Raw genomic sequence first — 21,605 nt, 5'->3', positions numbered from 1 at the left:
AGTACGTAAATGAATAGGGACAAGGAAGCAAACACAAGATGTACGTAGTTCACCCAGATTGGCTACGTCCACGGAGTAGAGGAGTTCTCATTAATTGTGAAGAGTTTACACAAATACATAGGTTCAAGCTCTCATTTTGTGAGTTCTAGTGAATAGTTTAGTACAAAATGACATTAGAGATTATTGTGGGAGAATGATCCCTATTTATAGAAGAGAGTTTCTAGTTTTGTTCTAACATTGACACATGTCGTGTTGTGATTGGCTTCTTATGTTGACACGTGTCGCGCTGTGATTGGCTTCTGATGTCGACACGTGTCGCATTGTGATTGGCCTCCTGGTTGAATGGAAGCTCTTCTGGGTCCTTGACGGTATAACGTTGACCGGTGCTCAGTAGTTTCGGGATTGGTCAAGTATGGTACAAACACTATCTATATATCTCTTTATATATATAATAGAATTTTTACGGGGTAATTTCATTGTATTACTTCCTTGAAATATATACTAATACAATCCTTGTTCTATAAGGAAACTATAATTAAAAAGGACACAACAAATAATCCTTCCTAAAAAAGGATTCCTAATATTTACAATATATTTACATACTTATTTTTAAAGACTCACGTTTACACTCCCCCTCAAGTTGGTGCATAGATATCACACATGCCCAACTTGACAAGTGAGTCACCAAACTTTCGACCACACACTACATGGGTAAGAACATCTGCAAGTTGCTCCTCTAACTTCACAAACGGTATTGATACAATCTTCTTTTCAAGCTTTTCTTTAATAAAATGTCGATCCACCTCCACATGCTTCGTTCTATCATGTTGGACTGGATTATCAGCTATATCTCTTGCGGACTTGTTGTCACAATACAACTTCATAGTCTCCTCCGGTTTAAACCCAAGTCCTAAAAGAAGTTTTCGTAGCCAGAGGATTTCACAAATTCCTTGAGCCATTCCTCTATATTCGGCCTCAGCTGAAGATCGTGACACCACCTTCTGTTTCTTACTTCGCCATGTCACCAAATTCCCTCCAACAAAGGTAAAATACCCAGAAGTAGACCGTCTATTAGTTACATCACCTGCCCAATCTGCATCAGTAAACCCTTCAATTCTCAAATGCCCGTGTCTCCCATACAATACTCATTTTCCAGGTGCCAACTTCAAGTATGCCAAGATACGTATAACAGCAGTCATATGATCCACATTTGGTGAATGCATGAACTGACTCACAACACTTACAGCATAGGCAATATCAGGACGAGTATGAGCCAAATAAATAAGTCTCCCTACAAGCCTCTGATATCTACCTTTGTCAACCGGTTTCTGACTTGGATTCAAACCCAAATGATGCTTTTCAACAATAGGAGTCTCTACTGGCTTACATCCCAACATACCAGTCTCTTTTAAGAAATCCAGCACATACTTACGTTGAGACAAGAATATACCTTTAGACGAGCGAGCAATTTCAACTCCCAGAAAATATTTCAAATCTCATAAATCCTTCATTTCAAATTCGGCCGCAAGGTTTCCTTGCAACTTGGACATCTCATCAACATCATCTCCTGTTATAATCATGTCATCTACATAGATAATCAAAGCTGTTACTCTATTTTGTTTACGTTTTACAAATAACGTATGATCAGAATGACTCTGACGATATCCATTCTTTCTCATCACTTGAGTAAATCTATCAAACCATGCACGAGGCGATTGCTTAAGCCCATAAAGTGACTTACGCAATCGACATACTCCGGTATTCCCACCATTGCTATATCCAGGAGGAAAATCCATATATACTTTTTCCTCCAAATTCCCATGGAGAAACGCATTCTTCACATCGAACTATTTTAATGGCCAGTCCATATTTGCAACTAAAGAGATAAGAACACGTACCGTATTCATCTTGGCAACCGGGGAGAAAGTCTCTTGATAATCCACCCCATATGTTTGAGTATACCCTTTAGCCACCAACCTTGCTTTGTATCTGTCAACCGTTCCATCAACCTTATATTTAACTGTAAATACCCATCGGCATCCCACGGTCTTCTTTCCTGCAGGTAGCATCATCACCTCCCAAGTATTATTTTTTTGTAATGCCAACATCTCCTCATCCATTGCTTTCGCCCACTTTGGATCTTTTAGAGCTTCCTCCACTTGAGTTGGTACTTGAATAAACTCCATATTGCTCACCAAGGTCTAACGTTCTGGTGCAAGCTTGTTACATGATACATAATTGGCTATCGGATACTTTACCTTCCTTTCAGGAGAAAACCTATCAGGAGGCACACCTTGATTTTGTCTCGGTGGCAATTTATAAATACTCACATTATTACTTGGATCAGTTACACAATCATTTACAATACTTACTCAGGAATATTCAGAGAAGACGTATTGGGCGGCACATTGGAACTAGAGAAATAGGGCGTACTAGACTCAGCAAGAACATGGGTAGTGGGCTTGGCAAGGGACTGTTGAGCACTAGGACATTCCTCGGCAGCAACTAGCCGAGGCTCTCTTATGGGTTCGGTCAAATCACCATCATCATCTGAGTTGTCAACACACTCGGTACTCACTGTACATTCGGCACCAACAATTCCAGGTCCTACACGCTGTTCAATAATCACATCTCCCCCTAGATCCAACCAACTCAGATTACCAACAGTGTTCTCCCCCTGGTGATCTGAATGGGAAGGTACGGAAGTGTAGAAATATTCCGTTTCAGAAAAGGTCACATCCGTAGTTACATACATATGCCTTGTTTCAGGATGGTAACACTAATACCCCTTTTGGTGAGAAGAAAAACCCAGAAAGACACACCGTAATGCACATGGATCCAATTTACTACAATGTATTTTCTGAATATGAACATAAGCCACACAACCAAAGACTCGAGGAGTGAGAGTATTATGTGACACCACAAGAGCATGCTGTGTGAGGACTTGAAAGGATGTTTGAAAACTAACCACCCGAGAAGGCATACGATTAATAACATACAAGGCATAGGTAACTGCTTCAGGCCAAAAACGCGGAGGAACGGAAGCCCCAAGGAGCAAGGCACGGGCTGTTTCCAAAATATGGCAATTTTTATACTCTACAACCCCATTTTGTTGTGGAGTATGCGGACACGTGGTTTCATGGAGGATCATTTGATCATGTAGAAAAATCGACAACTTAGAATTGATGTATTCTCCGCCATTATCAGAACAGAGAACCTTGATAACAGAAGAATATTGTGTCTGAACCAGCTGAGCAAAGGACCGAAATATGGCACTAACATCACTTTTATTTTTCAACACATAAAGCCATGTCATACGAGTGCAATCATCAATAAATGCAACAAACCACCGGATTCCCAAAGAAGTAGTAACTGGAGAAGGCCCCCAAACATCGGAATGCACAAGATCAAATGGAAAAGGTCTTTTATTCATACTAGAAGGAAATGAAGCACGATGGCTTTTAGCAAGAATACATACTTCACAATGTAAGTCTGATTCATTTATTCCACTAAATAAACTAGGCACCATATGCCGTAAATAGCTAAAGGATGCATGCCCTAATTGACGATGCAATAACCATGCTTCTTGTAAATTACTATCACAGAACACTCGTACTGCATGAGCTCTGCCAAGAACGACATCATCCACATACAACCCATCTCTCTTAGTGCCACGCCCAATTATCTCCTTGGTCTGAATATCCTGAAGTAAACAAAAGGACAGATACATTAGAACAACAAATCCAATTGTTCAGTAACCTGTGGTATAGAAAGTAAATGATGTGATAAATATGGAACAAGTAAACATCGGTGTAAAGGGAGAGAGGCAGTGAGATACACGGTGCCAGCACCAATAACAGGAGCACGGGTACCATTAGTGGTGGCAATATATTCCCTGTGAGATGTTGTCATACATTGAAACATATTCTTATCATATGTCATATGATCCGTTACACCAGAGTCCAAAATCTAACCTGTATGATGCTTAGTATCAGCGGCCAAGAGACCATGCCCTACAATACTTACGGTGGATGACAAGTTACCATGGGTAGAACGAGTCAGCAAGGTTTGACTCGGGTCATTACCAGGAGTGTCGGCCTCATTTGCTGTTGGTGGGGCTATAGCTAGGGAGGCACGACCTCCATTGTTTCCTGCACTTCCACGCTCCTTTGCATGCAATTTCTTCTTCAATTCTGGAAACCAATCAGACACCCCATGCTTAGCAAAACACATATCCTCAGTATAACGGGTTTGTCCACAGAAAGTACACTTCAAATCATCTTTATTTTCTCGATTGAATGGACGAGAATTTAAAGAGTGATTAGAAGAATTATTAGGACGAGGGACAGCAGCTGGCTGAGATATCATGGCCATGGATGGCAGCCCACCTTGGTTGTTACTTCCACCCATCATAGTAGCATGTCATTGTACTTCACGCCGAACAACAGAAAACACTTTCTCAACAGATGGTAAGGGTTGAGTACCTAGAATATCACTCCGTACCTTATCAAAGATATCATCCAAACCCGCCAAAAAAGCATACACACGATCAATTTGAATCTCTTCTCGAAAGGTCTTGAGATCCACAGCACACTTCATCTTGATTGGTCTCCTTTGATCTAACTCCTGCCAAACGGACTTGAGGTCAGCATAATACACACCAACTGGTCGGCCCTTTTGACAGAGTCTGAAGGATTTAACCTTCAATTCATAAATTTGAGAAATATCCGAACCATCATAATAGGTCCGAGCCACCTCTTCCTAAACTTCTTTAGCAGTACGCAGGTGAATAAAAAATCCCATGATAGCAGGTTCCATGGAATTGATTAACCACCTTTTTACTATTGCATTCCATGTCTCCCATGTCATATATTCAGCACTATCCTCAGCAGGCTCCTTGGTACTCCCAGTCACAAAGCCCTTCCTACCGCGTCCAGCAATGTGCATCTCCAAAACCTTGGACCAAAGAGGATAATTTGATCCATTTAATTTTACGGTGTTTGGTACAGCAGACGCATCACTCTGAATAACGACAGGATTCAATACTGGATTATTGATTGAGTTACTGACTTCCAACTTCAACACGCCATTGCCTCCTTCTGATGCCATTCAGCTTTACCGTAAAAAAAAAAAGAAAAAAAAGAGCAAGACTGATGTTTACCACACTGCTACACTAATCAAAGAACTACTGTGCAGACACACGGCAAGATTGTGCAGGAACCAGTCAAAGAACCAGTCAAAGCACTACCCACACTGCTGCACACGCCAGCAAGATTACACCCACACACACGGCACCACTGTTTTCTGCAGAAGATTTGCAGAAAAACAGTCAACCAAGCACAGCGGAAAAACTAGGGTTTCGGCAACACTGGCTCTTGATGCCAAATAGAATTTTTACGGGGTAATTTCATTGTATTACTTCCTTGAAATATATACTAATACAATCCTTGTTCTATAAACTATAATTAAAAAGGACACAACAAATAATCCTTCCTAAAAAAGGATTCCTAATATTTACAATATATTTACATACTTATTTTTAAAGACTCACGTTTACATATATATATATATATATATATATATATATATATTAATACGTATAAGGGATAAATGAACTAATATTTGAAACATAGGCCGGAGATAAGTGAAAACATTGTTAATTCGGTTTTTAAAATCATGTGGATATATATGATGTGGATATCAAGATTATTAATTCAGTTTTTAAAATCCTGTGGATATGATATGGATAGAAGCTGACTTAGTCTTGAATTTCATATCCGAAATTGTAATTTTGTGAAATTTAATTTATGTTTTCTAATTTATAACATTGTGGCCCTATATTTAAGTAAATAGAAATTTGTCTAACTTAATTAGCCTTATTATTTGTACCCTTTAAAATAAGGAGTAATTAGGTTTTCATCCTTATTTTTATTACTCTATTGATTAAAACCTTATTACTTTTCAATTTTTGATCAAGGTCCTTTGTATTAATAAGATCATTAATTATTTCAATAATAAAATATTTTTTATTTCTAAATATATTCATTTAATATTAAAAATATTACAATTAGTATATTTATATTTGTGGCTAAATTTTTTATCATATATTTTTATTTTTAGTTTGTACCCATTTTTAATTTGCAACCCTTTTTTAATTTGTACCAATTTTCCTTTCAGTTTTAATTTGTACCCATATATTAATTTCTTTTTGTGCCCATATTTTTTAAAGTTTTATTTGTATTGTACCCATATTTTTTTATTTATTTGTACCCATTTTTATTTTTGCTAAATGTACCCATTTTGAAGAATGTACCCATGTTTTGATACAATAATTTTTTGGTTATTTTTTATGAATGTACCCATGTTTACACACACACACACAATAGTATATTTATATTTTAATATTTTTAATCCCACAAATTATGGTTTTTTATTTAAAATCTCATTACTATAAACAACTATAAATTTTAATTTTTAATTTAAAAAATATAGTAACGTACATAGAAATAAATTATCAATTAATTTCAGGGACTTGGATCAAAAATTGAAAACCAACAAGGTTTCAGTCAAAGACTATTCATAACTAGGGACCGCATCCAAAGTCTCCCTTAAAATAATTTCCCTTCTTTTGATTTTGAAGTAAATGTAATATTTTATTTTCTATATCTTACCTTCGTAATTAATTCAAAGACATTTATACTGTGTCATATTAATCTGATACAAACTTTTACTAGACTACATTTGACACAAGGTTTTCAACACTCAAATTTGGGACTGTTACTTATGGCTTTCTTCAAGATATGACTTTGAATTCATGAGTGCTAAACTAGTGACCTTTTGATAAATCATAAAACTAAGCTTCAATAGAAGTTTAATTAGAACGGAAGTATTAGTGAAATTTAGCAATAAATGAAATCAACAGGACATGATTGTGTCTGCTTGACCATTGTGAGATGATTGTATGCACTGTAATTGACGAGTCTTCGGCTCATGCAAACATTGAACACAAACTGAACGGTTTCGCTCCCTCCAATTTCACAAAAACCTTCTCAATCAATCCCTCTCTCCCTTCTCCCCCTCCCTCTCCATCTACGCTTTTCGTGTGAGTAGCAGTGCATATATTAGTATATTAAGATTAAGAATAGTATTTGGCTAAACAAGGAAAGATCACCTCATTATTATCAGATTTCTTGTCAGGTTCGATGAGAACAAAACCCTTGATGTGCTCAACAGCAAACGCAGAAACAATCTGTAGTTTGGCACCTAGTGATTGAAATTCAACAAACATTTGCATCATACAGAAGGCTGAATGCCTCTCGCGTCCAACCAACTGCCCAAAACATTTGACGCGTAGGGGAAGAAGATGGAAGGGGAAGGGAGAGAGATGCGTAGGGAAGAGAGGGGATTGAGATGATTTGTTTGAGTGTAACAAGAATAATATTAAAGTTATTGATGTCAAATTAATTTAAGAGTTTAAATAAAAAGGAACCTTACAAACCCTCAAAATGAGAATCTTAGAGGGGTGTATTCAATTAGGATTCTGAGAGAGTTTCAGGGAATTAATAATTTCAGGGGTATTCAATTAGGATTTTAAGTGATTCTCTGAAATTCTAGGTGTATTCAATTAGAATTTCAAAATAGTTTATTAAAATCCTTAGAAATCTAGGTGTATTCAATTAAGATTTTAAAGAAGTTTATAACATTCCAAGTGTATTCAATTAGAAATTGATTTTAAAGAATTTGAGAAAGTTAAAGAATTAGAGGGAATTGGAGAGATTTCGTAGTGTATTTTAAGTATCCACAAATCTCACCTCTTCCCATGAGATTTCGAGAGAATTGAATCAAAATTTTATATGGAATCTCTACAAATCAATTAAACTCCATAAAAATCCATGGATTTATAAATCCATTAAAATCTCTCACATTCTCAATTGAATACACCCCCCTTAGATGAGCATTACTCGATATGAGTTTAGCAGGAATTTGAACAATAACTAAAAAAACTGTTTTTGTCCACGATTAAAGCAAGAATAATGGTGAGTGTGTAACTTTTCGTTCCCATTTGGGCAGTAAGTTTTCTTTCCTCTTCAAATTTACGATTTTGATTTCCGTTTTCTCCCTCCCTCTCTCCCTTTTTTTTTTGTTTTCTTGAATGTTGGATTGGATTTGTATTCCACGTTGGTGTTTGCCTCACTCATATGCAGGCTGCAGATTTCTATTTTCGAGTTTGAATATAACATTATTTTATGGCTAGTCCTATGAGGATAGAGTAGTTGGAAGATAGTACATGTGATAAAAATTAGGATTTAAGCCTATGTGGTGAAGTCTATTAGGATTTAGGCCCATGTGAGCCTCATATGCTACCAATTAACGAAGAGTTGACGAAATTTTTAATTTTAGGTTTAAATTCTAACAGACTTCACCACATGGGCTTAAATCCTAGGTTTTTTACTTCATGAGCTATTTTCCAACTACTCTATCACTATAGGATTATTAATCTAATTAAACATTATTTTATTTGTTTATCATAAATTGGTGATTCCGATAACTCTTTGCAATTCATTTCTTACTAATTTAGTCACTATCGCTTACCACTTGACAATTCATCACCCAGACAAAGACTAGAAAAGAAATGAAAGCGTTGAGCCAAGTTTGGAGTAGAGTATGTGGCCAATATTCTATAGCACTTAAAAGAGTTCTTCTTCAAGGGCAAGTGGCCCTCTACCACAGTGGTGGAGAGGAGTGTTGACCTTTGCACCATAACATGGGTTCAAACCCTATCGGCTCCCTAATTTGACAAATTTATCGTTTGACAAAAAATAAAATCTTCAAGGAGTTCATAAGTGGTAGAATATTGTATCATCCGATAAAATGTGCAGCTTTACCCTTAAATTTTCAAAATTTCTTTACTGTCTCGTTGAAGTATTAATTAATCTTATGCTAGTAGTCGGACTCATTACTTAATTTAATGTACGCAATCTCTGTTTGCATCAGGAAGAAGATTGTTCATCTGATAGACTTTTGAACAGAAGGGAGCTTTTGGAGACTGGTCTTACGCACCTCACAATCCTGACTCTGACTTGAAATCTTGTTTCCGAGAGTGAAATCGACCGCTGAAAACACAGTGGAATGCTTCAAATTAGAGATTGGCGTTCATATTTTAGTGTTTAAATATCATTACTACATCTATATCTTGTAAAAAAGAAAGATTATTAAGAAAGGCTTGGAAATTAGTAGATCCCTTGTGGGGGTCAGTCTTGAATTTGTTATGGATGCTACTTCAGTTTTGGTATGATTTAGCATTAAAGAACTGAGAAATTTTATGTTCTGAATACACATGGCACGCCCAGACCGGGGCGTCAGTGGAAAGTAACCCCACGTCTGGAGGAGATTTTTCAATATTTTCAAAACACAAAGTGATACACTAGAATACAAGTAGTGAGACACTTATGTTAAAAATTTAACAACTTACAAAATAAAACTTCCCCACTTATACAATGACACGTGATATATCACCTGTGTTTCAGGTACATTTGGCGTTGTGTTGAGAATATTAAAAATGATGATGATGCTTGAGAAATTTTTTTGTAATTCATTTCTTACTAATTAGTCGCCAAACAATCCATCACCCAAACAAAGACTGGAAAACAAATGAAAGGGCCAATAATAATATAAGACTTTATTTTTATTTTTTATTATTGGTTGAGGAAATTAAATAATAGTGCAGAGCAACATAGCACGCAACACGGTGTAGAAAATAAATTACATCGTTGCAATAATAAATATGTAGTGGGTAACTTCAACAACAAGGCATAGTAAATAATAATTTTTTTAACATTAGTACAATATCCATTGATAATATAGATTAAGAATGCAACATCCAATAAAGATTAAGAATGCAATTTGGTTTAAAAGAACATATCATTCATGGTCATCACACTTCATGTTAAATAAAATATGTATATGTTCTAGAATGGCAAGATTCAAAGTTTTCATTTGATAATGGATAAAAGTGGCGTTTGCATTTCTTTTAGTTGAGGCTTTGACATTTTTTGTGGTTGAAGTTTGAATTGTGATTGATAGTGATTTATCAAATTGAATTTTAACTGGTGTTGACGCGATTTGATTTAACTTTAAAAAATTCTTTAAATATAAAGTAGAATTGAGTTTGAATATAAAAAAGAAAATAATGAAAAATGTTTTAAAACTTTAAATCTTAACCAAACACACTTTAATAACTTTATTTAATAATTAGGATAAATAATAATAATAATAATAAAATATTAACAAAAGCACAAATTAATCAATCCTTGGTCCCCACTTGGCTGGCTGGTTGCCTTATAGCCACGCACGCCAAAAATTGGGTTGTTTCCCTCCTTTCATTGAAGTGCAAGTCATTTTAATTAAATAAAATTATTAGGTTAGTTTTGGTTTGAAGAACCCTTTTCATTAGGACTCTCTAAATAAAATTGGACAACTCGAGCCTAACCTGAGTTAGGATTGGTTGACCATCCAATCAGCCCCCGAATTTCTTAGACTGAGGCATAAGGTTATGAATAATACTTGACTATAACTTGGCCAATTAACAAAATATCTTATTTATAATCGAAACTGTTATAACTATAAGCACAATATTTTGGGAAAAAATCAAAAGTGTTTTTGAGAAAAAAGTGAAAACTGTTATAACTATAACTTGGCAACCAGTTATCAATAAATTATAACATTTGATCCAGTTAGCAACTGGGAGAATAAGAAAGAGACAAGATATAGTGGTTTATTTTGATTTTTATATATTTTGGTGAATGAGATTTTCTACTCAGGATCTGTTGAGTTGCAAACCCGATCGGGCATTGAGTTGCGGCGATACAATATGGGGTTTGAATAAACAAAAGGACTTCAATTCCATCCCTTTTTACCGGCATTATCTTCCCTAACCATTATCTCAGTTTCATGCTTGTATTGAAACTCGTCTGTAAGGACTAAGGTGGCTTGTATTCATCTACTCTATATAGCGGCAATTTTGTAAGATAAGCCAAAAATAATCTCCCATACAAATGGTTATTTTGGATATTATTTTTCTGCTACAATTACTAATTAGTATGTCAATGTTATGTTCTCTGTTATGAATTTTATTACTAGTTACCATGTGAATGGCGTGCTCTTTGGTCTGAATTCTCCACATGAATTGAGTATCTTCTGAGTTTTAAGTCTTCAAAGTATTTACCACGTCAACGATAGGCTCATCTGTTGTCCCAAAAAAAGAACATAACTTTTTTTTTTTCGACACTGTTCTCAAGATCAAAGAGAAGGTTCAAAAATACCCAAGCGATTCCCATTTCCAACCAAACCCTAGTCTTCAATAGCCAAGTCCTACACGACCAATGCGACGTTGAATACTGACAACTACAACAATTCTCGCATCCAACTCCTAGTCGCATCTGAATTCGATGAACCGACGAATAATAGTAATTGTAACAACAATGTGAAGATCATGGAGGACAAGCCTATAAAATCCAGCTCAACACGAAGACCCCACGTCCAAAAATGCATGTCTCTATTGAAAAGGCCGAACACAACACCGTCTTGAAGCTAAAAGAGAAAATTCAAGCCATCATTTAGTTCTTTCCTATTAATCGTTTGGTGCTTCATGCAGTTGGAAACAAGTCCAGAAATAAGTTGAAGCTTATCGTGTTAACAAAGTGCGGTACAAAGAAGATTGCGGTGAAAGTGAATTTCATCTGCAGCAAGTTTATAATGTGATGGATATCGACAACTCGTTTCGGTGGCATCAGGTTGGACAGGATGATAAGATTTTTAATGGTAGTGTTACCAGTGGATTGTATTAATCTACAACATTTTTCATTTTGTTACCATGGTTTCTAATTTTTTTTTAATTTGGAATAAATAAAAAAAATATGCAGTCAATATATTCTACCAACAAAACAAAAAAAACAAAAAAAAGTTAAAATTCAGTTAGAATTATTTATCTAAAAACATCAGTTGGGTGAAAATTTTTATACATCTCTCTTTTCTAATTACTGTTATTGCAAATAATTTAAGAAAATGAAAATTATCTCATATTTTAGTTTCTACCAATATCTCAGATTCTCAGTTACACTTGTACTTGTAATTGTTAGCCAATATCTCAGTTACGTATATACTTGTAAATTGTTAGAAGAATTGGTAGTCATTATACAATCATACTTCATGTAATAAGAGGTTCTATAGTCATTTCATTTTTACTTATATATGGCATCAAATAAATGTGACCACAACATCATGAAATGGATATTTCATGGAAATTAAAAAAGTGAGATAATTATTTGATGAATAAGTTACTAGTAACCCATATAGTTAAGAGTTGTTTTGGCATCTTAAAGATGATGATGCGACAAGGAGTTGTTTCAGTTAGTTAAAAACATTGAACATTTTTCCAGGTTCATCGATATTGAATCAATCGAGCTCACCTCTAAGACGTGCTTCATTTTTAACAGACGTTGTGCCATATCATCAAAATTGTTTTCAAAGTTTTGAGTTCGATACTCTCCTAGCCTAATATGGTAATATCTCATACATATAAAATAAATAAATAAAGATGACGCAACTACATTTACACTGTTTTCGAACACAAAGCGGTGGCTCATCCAAAAACTTGTCGCTCAGTTAGTTAAAAACATTCCAAAAACGGTGACCCATTAGAAAATCCAAAATAGGCCCATTACAAACGCCCATTTCCTGGTTTGTCATATCCAAGCCCAAAACAAAAGGCCTAAACACAGTGAAGTAAAAAAGACATCTCTCTGTCTCCCCCTCTCTCTCTCTCACTGTACATCTCTGCTCTCTGCTCCTCCCATGGCGTTTGGATACATAAGGCAGTTTCTGGCTTCGGAGGCATTCAAAAATACAGGGAGAGAAATAAGGGACGTCGGTCCGAGACTGGTAAAGTTCGTATGCTTCGTCCAAGTCACCAAGACGCACCTCCTCACCGTAGCTCTGGTAACTGTTAACTGATTTTTTTTTTTTTTAATTACGTTAAATTCGATGAGCTGAGAGCAAAAATGAACAGAAACACGGGGATGGGTTGTGATTCCGTGTGTGCAGTGCTACGGTCCCAGCATGCTCCCGACCATCGGCCTGGCCGGAAATAATTTGTGCTTGGCTGAACGTATCTCGACCCGGTTCGACAGAATCGGTGTCGGAGATATTGTCATGGTACGGTCGCCTGAGGCTCCTCGGAAGACCGTCGCCAAGAGATTGATAGCAACGGAGGGTCAGTCTGTTACTTATGTTGTCGACCCTAAGAACGGTGATCGGTCGGAGACTATAGTGGTATCTTCGTGTTCCATTTCAACTTTGCAATGTTGGTTTTGTTTTGGATTTTGGGTTTTTGGTTTTCGACATTTTCGTTTATGTTCTTCGGTTTTTTTTTTTAAGGATTTTGGAGATTGTAATGTTGTTGTTGGTAATAGGTTCCTAAGGGACATGTTTGGGTGGAGGGAGACAACATCTATGCCTCGCGTGATTCGAGGAATTTCGGGCCGGTTCCTTACGGGCTTGTTGAAGGCAGAATCTTCTGGAGGGTGAGAAAGTTTTCTTCTTTTAGCTCGATTTGAATTATGTGCATATACATCGTTTGGATTGGTTTCGGATTGACTTGCTATGCGTAAAGGAATTCATGTTGAGTGGAATTGTGAAGAAGATATGCCCCTTCAATTTGTGAGTTGTAGGATTATTTGTTTTAGGAGAGTACATGGCGGAAAACCAAGCGCAGAGACGTTGTATGATTCATGCAGCCGACCCCACTTGGTGTGATAAGGCTTGGTTGTTGTTGTTGTTGCAGAAAGTATATGAAATTTAGCTCCAATAGAAGCTAGAAATCAAGTGATGGTGAAAATTGTAAGGGATAAGATGTGCGTAAGTGATTGTCGTTATGCTTTTCACTGTGAAGAATTGGAAGATGTATTTACTGGCAGTGGTAGAACTAGTATGGTATCATAGAAATGAACAACGAAGTGTCTTTTAGTAGTTTTATTTTCTTGTTTGGTACTAAAGATTTCTCGTGTTTGATCACTTTGTCATTAGATATGGCCGCCTAAAGACTTTGGATCGTTGGAGCAAAGCAAAGGGAAGGATATGGACTCCTGAGGTACACTTACTGAACATGCACACTGTTAGTAAGCCATCTGTAACTAGACAATCTTGTTCTGAAGCTGCTGTTTGAGTGATGTATAAGCTCCTTTTAAATCATTGAGCGGATAAAATCATTGAGCGGATAAATTCTTGTCCAAGACACTAGACTTTTGTGGTTAGATCTTTAATCCACCACCAACTTACGTTTCAGTGATTTCTCCATTGATGTCACGGTTTACTGTATACGTGGATTGTGATTGGCTTTCGATGGAAGTGATCTCTAAGAATTCGTACTTTCTGCATAAACTTATAATTCAGTAGTCCTGACTCCTGAGAAGTCTTGGGGTTGCAGTCTTCATGATTTGGGTTGATCGGAGCATTTCTTTATACAAACTTTCTCCGGTGTGAATCTTTGAGAGATTAATCTTTTTACTTTTACGCAACAAACACAAAGCCGTTATCTTTTTATTTCAACTTCAACAAAAATTTAATGAAGCACATCAAAATACTTTTGGAGCGGAAAGAATCCCTCAATTAGCATATGGTTGCTATTTACATCCCCAAAATGTCAAAAAACCGTGGCAACGGCGACTTATGGCTGTACACAAAGTTCCAGCTCCGGCCAAGAATGTCACTCGACGCCCTCTTCATCTCGTCCTCTCAGTGTCGCACTTCTTGTCTGGCATATCGTTCTTTGATTCCAGCTCACTCCATAGATTTGGCGAGCAAGGACGTGCTTCGCACTCAGGAACGTTAGTAAGACTCACTTTCCATACAGGATGAGTGTTATACGGGGCTTGTTCTTGATACCTGCACCTGAAAACCAAACTCAGTGAGCACAAACCTGAACGACTATCGACAAAACAAACCGAGATTTCAAATGGGTCTGCTACTGTAACGTCTAGCTACCACGGCGAAATCAAACCTGGTTCCGCAAGCTCATTGCAGCATTCCAGCTCTGAGGATCTTGTAATGTCGTGGAAATGTCGCTGATGAAGGTTAACGTAGACGGTTCTTCTCGTGTGTTAGCTGTTACAGAGGGCGGTATATCTCTCATGACCCATAAGACAAAGGCTGAAGGTATTGATGAACCTGAAAAAACAATATAAACATCGTAAAGATACTAAAAACGACAGGATTCATCTAACCACGAACAGTAAAGGAATTTAGAACGACCTACCTACGAAATAATATAAAATCAGTAAAACAGAAGTATAAGCATCCTTCATACGCTGTTGATGCCAATCGTAAAGCATCTGCAGAACGATATGGTCAAGTTTCGGAGAGTCATTGAACTGACTTAGATGTCTGAATAACGAAAAAAACCTTTGAGCTAACAATCAAGCACGTACAGGAATATCAGTTAATAGAGCCACCAAAGAACTCGAGGCGAAACAGAGAACGGAAACAACAGCTAAACCTGCAACCTGTCAAAAAAGAAGACGGAAGCAAGTGATAAACTATAAGCCACTGATATATGTTCACCGAACAATACACTTTCCGAATGATCTGATACTTTAACGGACAGATGAATGATATTATATACAACATGAGATTATGGAAATCAAGAAAACAAAGACCAAAATAAAAGTATACCTTCCACATCTCAGAAGAAGCTCTCTCAGATCTAACGTTTCTCATTCTCAGGAATAATAGGAGCCCTGAAAATCCAAGACAAAGCAAAACGACGCTTCAGATTGAAGGATAAGTATATAGAGGTGTTACTGACACTCCAAAATAGTCATTGCGCGCCCCTCCCCCTATAAAAATAGGGCGGAGTTGCACATAAAGAAATGCAAGTAAAAGAGTGAAACGATAGTTACTCACCATAACATGCTAATGCTCCTCCTAATAATAGTATCGCTATTGCAAAGAGATCTACATATACCTGGATAATGATAAAATTCATTGCACCACAGGTTAACTACTCGTTAATAAGAAATAAGTACGATGCAAAACTGCATATTCGGCCACAACAGTGATAACCTTCTTTACATCATCAAAAAGGAATTATACACATTTTAAACACCACTACATTACTAACAGTCGGCATCCAAGTTCCAAGCCGAAGAATTATTTAATGGTCTGAACACAAAACTGGGGCAGCAAAACTTTATTTCTTTTAGCATCTAAATATAGCAAAACTGGAACTATAGCATACCAAAGATAGAAGGTGATCACACATGTAACAATCTAGAATTAGCAACGCGTTCATACCCGAGCCACCAGTGCAGAATCAATAGGATTTTGTCCCATCCCGATCCAAATTATCACTGCACTTGCTATCATTATAACAAAAACTAGCAAGGTGACCTGGTAGACAACCTCAAAGTTAATAAATTTTAACATTAATTTCACAAAACATGACATAGGGAAATCATGCAACGCTAAGGACTAATATTAGATCATATATGAGTAGATAACAGGGAACTTTGAACTGTGGCAATACCAAAATTACGATTCTCTGGCGGCTTCCAATACGAATAAATCGCAGAGGAAAACAGGTCCTATGACTATCTCTGTCCAATGAATCTGGTCTGCTGAATGTCCGCTCCAACAAAGCTTCACGAAAACTCCCTTCATCCTCATCATCCTCATCATCTGCCTGATGACACAGGTCAACCCTAAAGAGAGATGTCATATATAGCTCAAACGAAACACCCTTTTCAATATAAGTACCAACTTGAGAAAGGCAATATTCAGGTAAAGAATGGTTGATATATCTTTAATTTATTCATGTAAAAGTGCACTTCCAGATCTCTATTTTCTGATGGCTCATAAAAAACACACTATAGAGACATTAGTAATCAACAACAGATCCTAACTATAACAGAATGGCCTGAAAAGAAAACAGGAAAGGCACACCACAGATCTATCAAAGCCACATATCCTTCAAATCCATAAGCAATGGATTTCTAAACTGTTCAAAGAAAGAGAAAACTACAAAAGTAACGAGATCATCTATATGCTGAATACTGATTCATAATATAAAAGTATATGGGAGCACTATATGTCTCAATAGATGTTGATTTGTTATGTATGTACTACTTCTCAGGTAATGCTGGTTATGCATCTTCACATCCATACTTCTGTTACCCTCATCCCATGGTTGTGTTTTTGCTTAGTTGCCCAGCACAATGTATGATGTTACTATTATACTTTTTAATTGACAGGTATTCTATGGTCACACAATACTCCTAATGCACTTTTCCATTTCATCCATCTTAATCTCTAGTCCCACCTCAACCTCTGTGTTTGCGAATGGAAAAAACAGTGCTGCTGATCGAAAACATAAAAGGCAGGTTGTATCCAAGATAGATGAAAAAAGCTAAGATCTCTACACTTTTTTCGACATTTTCATGAAAGTTCGTGAGCTAAGTTTTGGATTGTTTAAAATGAAAAAGAAGAAAAGGAAATAGAAAACTTACCAGAACGATAAAAGTAGAAGAAACACTGCAAAAAACAGAATTTCGGGTAATGCTGCAAAGCATTTTAACCATTCAGATACTCTGACCAAGCACTGAAGATAGATATATGGCGTGTATTGAAAGAGAAAGCATACCCATGAGGGTAAAACCACAAGAGTTAGACCAACATTGCCACCCCTTGCAAGCAGCAAAAAGAGTTAATACAAAATAAATTAAGCAACCTGTCACAGACAAGATCAAATAAATTAAATCAGTTTGAATCAAGATGTAAATACAACATGCTTGTCGAAGTCATAAGTTAATGGAAAAAATCATTACTTAAGATGGTATCATCAGTTCTGTATCTTGGTTGTGTAACAACTGGCTATGAGTCCAAACTCATGAACCAACAAGTTGTTGCAAAATCAGTCATACATAGAACATCAAATGATTTCAAAAGTCAGGAAAAGAGAGCCAAAATATCAAGGCTCTTGATAAGCAACATAATTAGGGCGAAGCATTCTTGAAAGAGAATATCAGATCTCAGACAAGAATAGAAGGCAATAGTGCATCAGGATCGGGAATAAACAATTTTTACCCAAATTAGAAGAGCCAATCAACAGATGAAAAACCTGCAGCGAGGCAATAGTATGTATTAAGACAATGCCAGCATGCTTTAGTAAGCTTCAATATAGCGATTAGTCATGCCGTAAGTACATATACATATTCACATGCATACAAGTGAGCATATTCATGCAGATGCAGCACCAAAGGTCGTACCCAGTGCACAAGGCTCCCGCTTTACGCAGGGTCTGGGAGAGGTGAATGTCGGCTAGCCTTACCCCCATTTTATGGAGCACCAAACACTAAAATATTACTGTATAGCCATCATGCACATGTATGATGTACCCCTTCATCATTTTCCTCCTCATATATGCATCCGTTCTAAATTGAATTTCCCTACCAAATTCTTAGGAACAATGTCTATAGATGCAATTTTTTATGGGACTCAACCTTGGGAGTTGTCAACCTATGACTTTAATGTATCCAGCGACAGCACAATTTCTCTAACAGTCACCAAAATTCTTCACATTAAGACTGATTCCTAGGAGGCCTTACGATGTCAAACTACAACATCCAGAACAAATAGGTAAATCCAGCAAGTTCTTTTGAAATTTAGCTACATCATGCATGCACGCACGCACAAACACATGTATAACTGTCGGGAGTTTTAACGAAACACTCCCAGTACTGTTCACTTTTAACGAAAATGACATTTTTACTCTAAAATGTCACTCATGGTACTATTCACTTACAACACCTTTTTGTCCTTTTGATTAAAACTCAAAGTTTTCAAGCCCCTTTCATTAGTTTTCCTATAAATGTGTTGGTATGTATGTAAGCATATGTATGTATTTGTATTACATACCTGCATATATATAGAAAAAACATACACAAACAAACAAAAAGAAACAGAAATAAAATGTGAATTTGAATAAGGAATAGTAATCTTGACCAAAAAAATAAATCAACAAGGAATGGTAAAGCATGGTTCATCACTTACTTTTTGTCGAGTCCAGCCAAGTTGTGAATTCCTCGAGTGAATTCTAATTAACTGAAATAGCAAGGAAAAGAAACTCAGAATCATTTCAACAAAAGAACCTCATAGACGCCAATCATGGGCTTCCCCAGTTTTAAAAGTTTGATGTTACCAAATTTACTTAAAACATAAGAATGTGTCTTGAGGATAATAAGTTACGGAGATTGAGAATGGGGATTTAGCAGTAATCTTAAAGTCACGCCCAAGTCTCATAACCTAGCTATTCTTCAGAGTGAGGACTAGTAAGGCTACATGATGTGATCTTTCAAGTATCCTGAACATAAATTTATCTAAAAACACTGAACATTTATAGGTATAATTACTTACAAACCTGTGCTAAGAGCAATTGGTCGACAAAGTTTTGAGCACCATGTATTTGTATTCATTACACTAGCTATACAAAACATGATCTCGAACAATTTAACTATCCCATATGATCTCCTTCATGTATCAGTTAATTATATATCTTATTCGTTGAATTCAAAATAATTCCTTGTCTCCAATTTCCCCATTGTAATCGGTTCATGCGTATTGAAAGGAAGAGTTATACCCTGGGCAAGAACCTAAGAATCAAAAAGGGTCACTACCTGCTCTGAAGCACACATTCTTTCTATCAAAAATGGTTACTGGTTGGTCTAAAATCAATCCATTCACATATTTATGCAAAATCCCAATTACCAGTCCAACGAGAAAACCAAATGACAAGTAAAATCAGAAAAAAAATATCAAACAAAATGGCCATTTCAAATTTGTCCAAAAACATTCAACCCCAGAAAGTGCTACCAATCCCATTCCTCAAGTTTCACAGTAAAAGCACATTCCTTTAAAACCCACATTGACCGTCTTTCCCACAATAAAATCTCACCAAACAAAACCCAATTGGGAAAATTCAAATGCACACAAAACTGAACTAAAAAACAAATGTAAAACAAATATATAAGTAAGAAGCAAACCTGAAAAAATGCAAGAAGTGCTATAATGCCATCAACCAGAGCAAGACTCACATTCACTCCCACCAACACCCTTGGAAAGCAAGACGCTTCTCTCAATCCAAACATCCTCTTCCAAACTCTCTCTCTCTCTCTCTCTCTCTCTCTCTCTCTCTCTCTCTCTCTCCCCTCAATAACCCACTCTTTCTCGCTCTAGATTAATTAAAAACTAGACAGTTAAGCAAAAGAGCAAGTCTAGGGACTGAGAAGCGTACGGACCCTTTGTGCCTTTGACGGTATCCTTCATGACAGATCTGTGCGCTGCTTCTGATGCAGCCTTGATTTCATCTTTTTGCGGTGTTGCCCCCACAACCCAACAACGAAATCTTCCAACTTCACAGACCAAAATCTTGGTGGTATTTGGAGTAATAACCTCCCGACGTCGAGGGTAAATCGGTAGTTTGGACCCACACGGTCTGAATCTCTCGCACGCGGGCGGCTTTGATTCTCCCATGAATGGTATCATTATCAACATATCATAATCATAATTTTTGCCCTTTTTGACTCCCACGGGTTTGACTTGGTATTTTAACCAATAACAAAAGAGGGCAGATTGTCTGCCCGCCCTTTTCCTTTCCCTTGTCTTTCTTATTCTTTTTTATCTGTGCGGTCACGGTTAAATCACGTCAATATTTTATACTAATTTTTTAATAAAGATAATAAAACAAAAGGTAATATGAATATAAAATGTTGACGTGACTTAACCGTGACCGTACAAATAGGAAATGATGGAAAGGCTATGAAAAAAAAAAGGACAGACAATCTACCTCTATAACAAAAAGGCTATAATTTCTTTTTCTTTTTCTTTTTTTTTAATTATTTTTTTTTTTGGTATGTAAAGTTTTGCTAAAGTAGGTTAGCTATAGCCTTCGTCTTCCCTTTTTTTTTATTTTAAAATATAATTTTCTTGAGGATTGATAATTACTTTTATATTTACGTTATTGTTCATTAGTTTTTTCATCACTGGCACATGTGGAAAGTCTTTTATTTATTACGACCGCTAAGCATATCCATTTTGTATTCCTATTATTCGCAGTTAAGTTAGAAATAATTTTCGCCATGTTGAGAAGCTTTTGTTCCTGCCTAACAATACGGTCATGCTAAAAAATATACTTATCAAAATGGAAGATGAGGAAGTTTCCAAAAAAAAAAATGGAAGATGAGGACCTTTTTTTTTATATAAACAAACGATATATTACACTATAGGGTTGATGGCGTATACTAAGCCTCGTAATGTTCAAGTAATAATGTAATTTAAATTCGCTTTTGGCGAGAATAGAAACTAAGACTTCTTCTTACATGTGAAGAGAAATACTACTAAACTATAATACTAAATCGCAAGATGAAGACCCAGTTGAACACAAACAAGTGTTAAACTATTCTAATTTCTAACAAATTGCTTGAACCAAGTAGATGAAAAGTCCACAGATTAAACAATTACATAGTCAAATAAAACCTCGAATGTAAAATTAAGATTGA

The 21,605-nt window shown here is 36.3% G+C and overlaps 4 protein-coding genes across 6 annotated transcripts; 1 reads left to right on the top strand and 3 right to left on the bottom strand.

Moving 5' to 3' along the window:
- Positions 1 to 1,496: 1,496 nt before the first annotated feature.
- On the bottom strand, positions 1,497 to 4,410 carry LOC139196267 (uncharacterized). Its single transcript, XM_070821948.1, has 8 exons — positions 3,975 to 4,410; positions 3,807 to 3,895; positions 3,579 to 3,703; positions 3,218 to 3,434; positions 3,000 to 3,066; positions 2,373 to 2,685; positions 1,899 to 1,989; positions 1,497 to 1,847 (listed from the first exon to the last, which is right to left on the bottom strand). The coding sequence occupies exons 1-8, from the start codon at positions 4,408 to 4,410 to the stop codon at positions 1,497 to 1,499; spliced, it is 1,689 nt and encodes a 562-aa protein (XP_070678049.1).
- Positions 4,411 to 4,422: 12 nt separating this feature from the next.
- LOC139196266 (uncharacterized) lies at positions 4,423 to 5,109 on the bottom strand. Its single transcript, XM_070821947.1, has 2 exons — positions 4,843 to 5,109; positions 4,423 to 4,701 (listed from the first exon to the last, which is right to left on the bottom strand). The coding sequence occupies exons 1-2, from the start codon at positions 5,107 to 5,109 to the stop codon at positions 4,423 to 4,425; spliced, it is 546 nt and encodes a 181-aa protein (XP_070678048.1).
- Positions 5,110 to 12,778: 7,669 nt separating this feature from the next.
- LOC103434982 (mitochondrial ATP-independent inner membrane protease subunit 1a-like) lies at positions 12,779 to 14,539 on the top strand. The gene is made up of 4 exons (XM_029103088.2): positions 12,779 to 12,996; positions 13,102 to 13,329; positions 13,470 to 13,580; positions 14,083 to 14,539. The coding sequence occupies exons 1-4, from the start codon at positions 12,853 to 12,855 to the stop codon at positions 14,143 to 14,145; spliced, it is 546 nt and encodes a 181-aa protein (XP_028958921.1). The 5' UTR covers positions 12,779 to 12,852; the 3' UTR covers positions 14,146 to 14,539.
- Positions 14,540 to 14,556: 17 nt separating this feature from the next.
- Positions 14,557 to 20,628, bottom strand: LOC103434981 (tobamovirus multiplication protein 1-like). 3 transcript variants are annotated; one of them, XM_070821441.1, is made up of 13 exons: positions 20,091 to 20,628; positions 19,102 to 19,152; positions 18,136 to 18,169; positions 17,693 to 17,779; positions 17,559 to 17,610; positions 16,580 to 16,754; positions 16,348 to 16,443; positions 15,958 to 16,018; positions 15,727 to 15,791; positions 15,483 to 15,557; positions 15,311 to 15,386; positions 15,056 to 15,222; positions 14,557 to 14,946 (listed from the first exon to the last, which is right to left on the bottom strand). In XM_070821441.1, exons 1-13 carry the CDS (start codon positions 20,193 to 20,195, stop codon positions 14,917 to 14,919), a joined length of 1,074 nt encoding a protein of 357 aa, XP_070677542.1. In that variant the 5' UTR covers positions 20,196 to 20,628; the 3' UTR covers positions 14,557 to 14,916. The 3 variants fall into 3 exon arrangements, with proteins under 3 accessions (XP_070677542.1, XP_070677543.1, XP_008371588.2); XM_070821442.1 differs by having other exon boundaries at positions 14,557 to 14,940; XM_008373366.4 differs by having other exon boundaries at positions 17,559 to 17,583.
- Between the last annotated feature and the right edge of the window lie 977 nt (positions 20,629 to 21,605).

This window comes from Malus domestica, chromosome 05, assembly GCF_042453785.1.
Source record: "Malus domestica chromosome 05, GDT2T_hap1".
NCBI classification, from domain to species: Eukaryota; Viridiplantae; Streptophyta; class Magnoliopsida; order Rosales; family Rosaceae; genus Malus; species Malus domestica.
Note: the sequence above shows the minus strand (reverse complement) of the source record. Positions and strands in the feature narration are given on the sequence as shown.

What these genes read in the sequence shown, in the direction of transcription:
- LOC139196267 (XM_070821948.1), bottom strand. Translation starts at nt 4,410, where the DNA reads ATGGGTGGAAGTAACAACCAAGGTGGGCTGCCATCCATGGCCATGATA. An exon ending in CTCTCTCCCTTTACACCGAT is followed by an intron (nt 3,704 to 3,806) that starts GTTTACTTGTTC and finishes TGTTTACTTCAG; the next exon opens with GATATTCAGACCAAGGAGAT. An exon ending in GAAGCAGTTACCTATGCCTT is followed by an intron (nt 2,686 to 2,999) that starts GTATGTTATTAA and finishes CTTCCCATTCAG; the next exon opens with ATCACCAGGGGGAGAACACT.
- LOC139196266 (XM_070821947.1), bottom strand. Translation starts at nt 5,109, where the DNA reads ATGGCATCAGAAGGAGGCAATGGCGTGTTGAAGTTGGAAGTCAGTAAC. An exon ending in GGGAGACATGGAATGCAATA is followed by an intron (nt 4,702 to 4,842) that starts GTAAAAAGGTGG and finishes TATGAATTGAAG; the next exon opens with GTTAAATCCTTCAGACTCTG.
- LOC103434982 (XM_029103088.2), top strand. Translation starts at nt 12,853, where the DNA reads ATGGCGTTTGGATACATAAGGCAGTTTCTGGCTTCGGAGGCATTCAAA. An exon ending in ATCGGTCGGAGACTATAGTG is followed by an intron (nt 13,330 to 13,469) that starts GTATCTTCGTGT and finishes TGTTGGTAATAG; the next exon opens with GTTCCTAAGGGACATGTTTG. An exon ending in AAGGCAGAATCTTCTGGAGG is followed by an intron (nt 13,581 to 14,082) that starts GTGAGAAAGTTT and finishes CTTTGTCATTAG; the next exon opens with ATATGGCCGCCTAAAGACTT.
- LOC103434981 (XM_070821441.1), bottom strand. Translation starts at nt 20,195, where the DNA reads ATGTTTGGATTGAGAGAAGCGTCTTGCTTTCCAAGGGTGTTGGTGGGA. An exon ending in TTGTGGTTTTACCCTCATGG is followed by an intron (nt 17,611 to 17,692) that starts GTATGCTTTCTC and finishes AATGCTTTGCAG; the next exon opens with CATTACCCGAAATTCTGTTT. An exon ending in CTTCTTCTGAGATGTGGAAG is followed by an intron (nt 15,558 to 15,726) that starts GTATACTTTTAT and finishes CTTTTTTGACAG; the next exon opens with GTTGCAGGTTTAGCTGTTGT.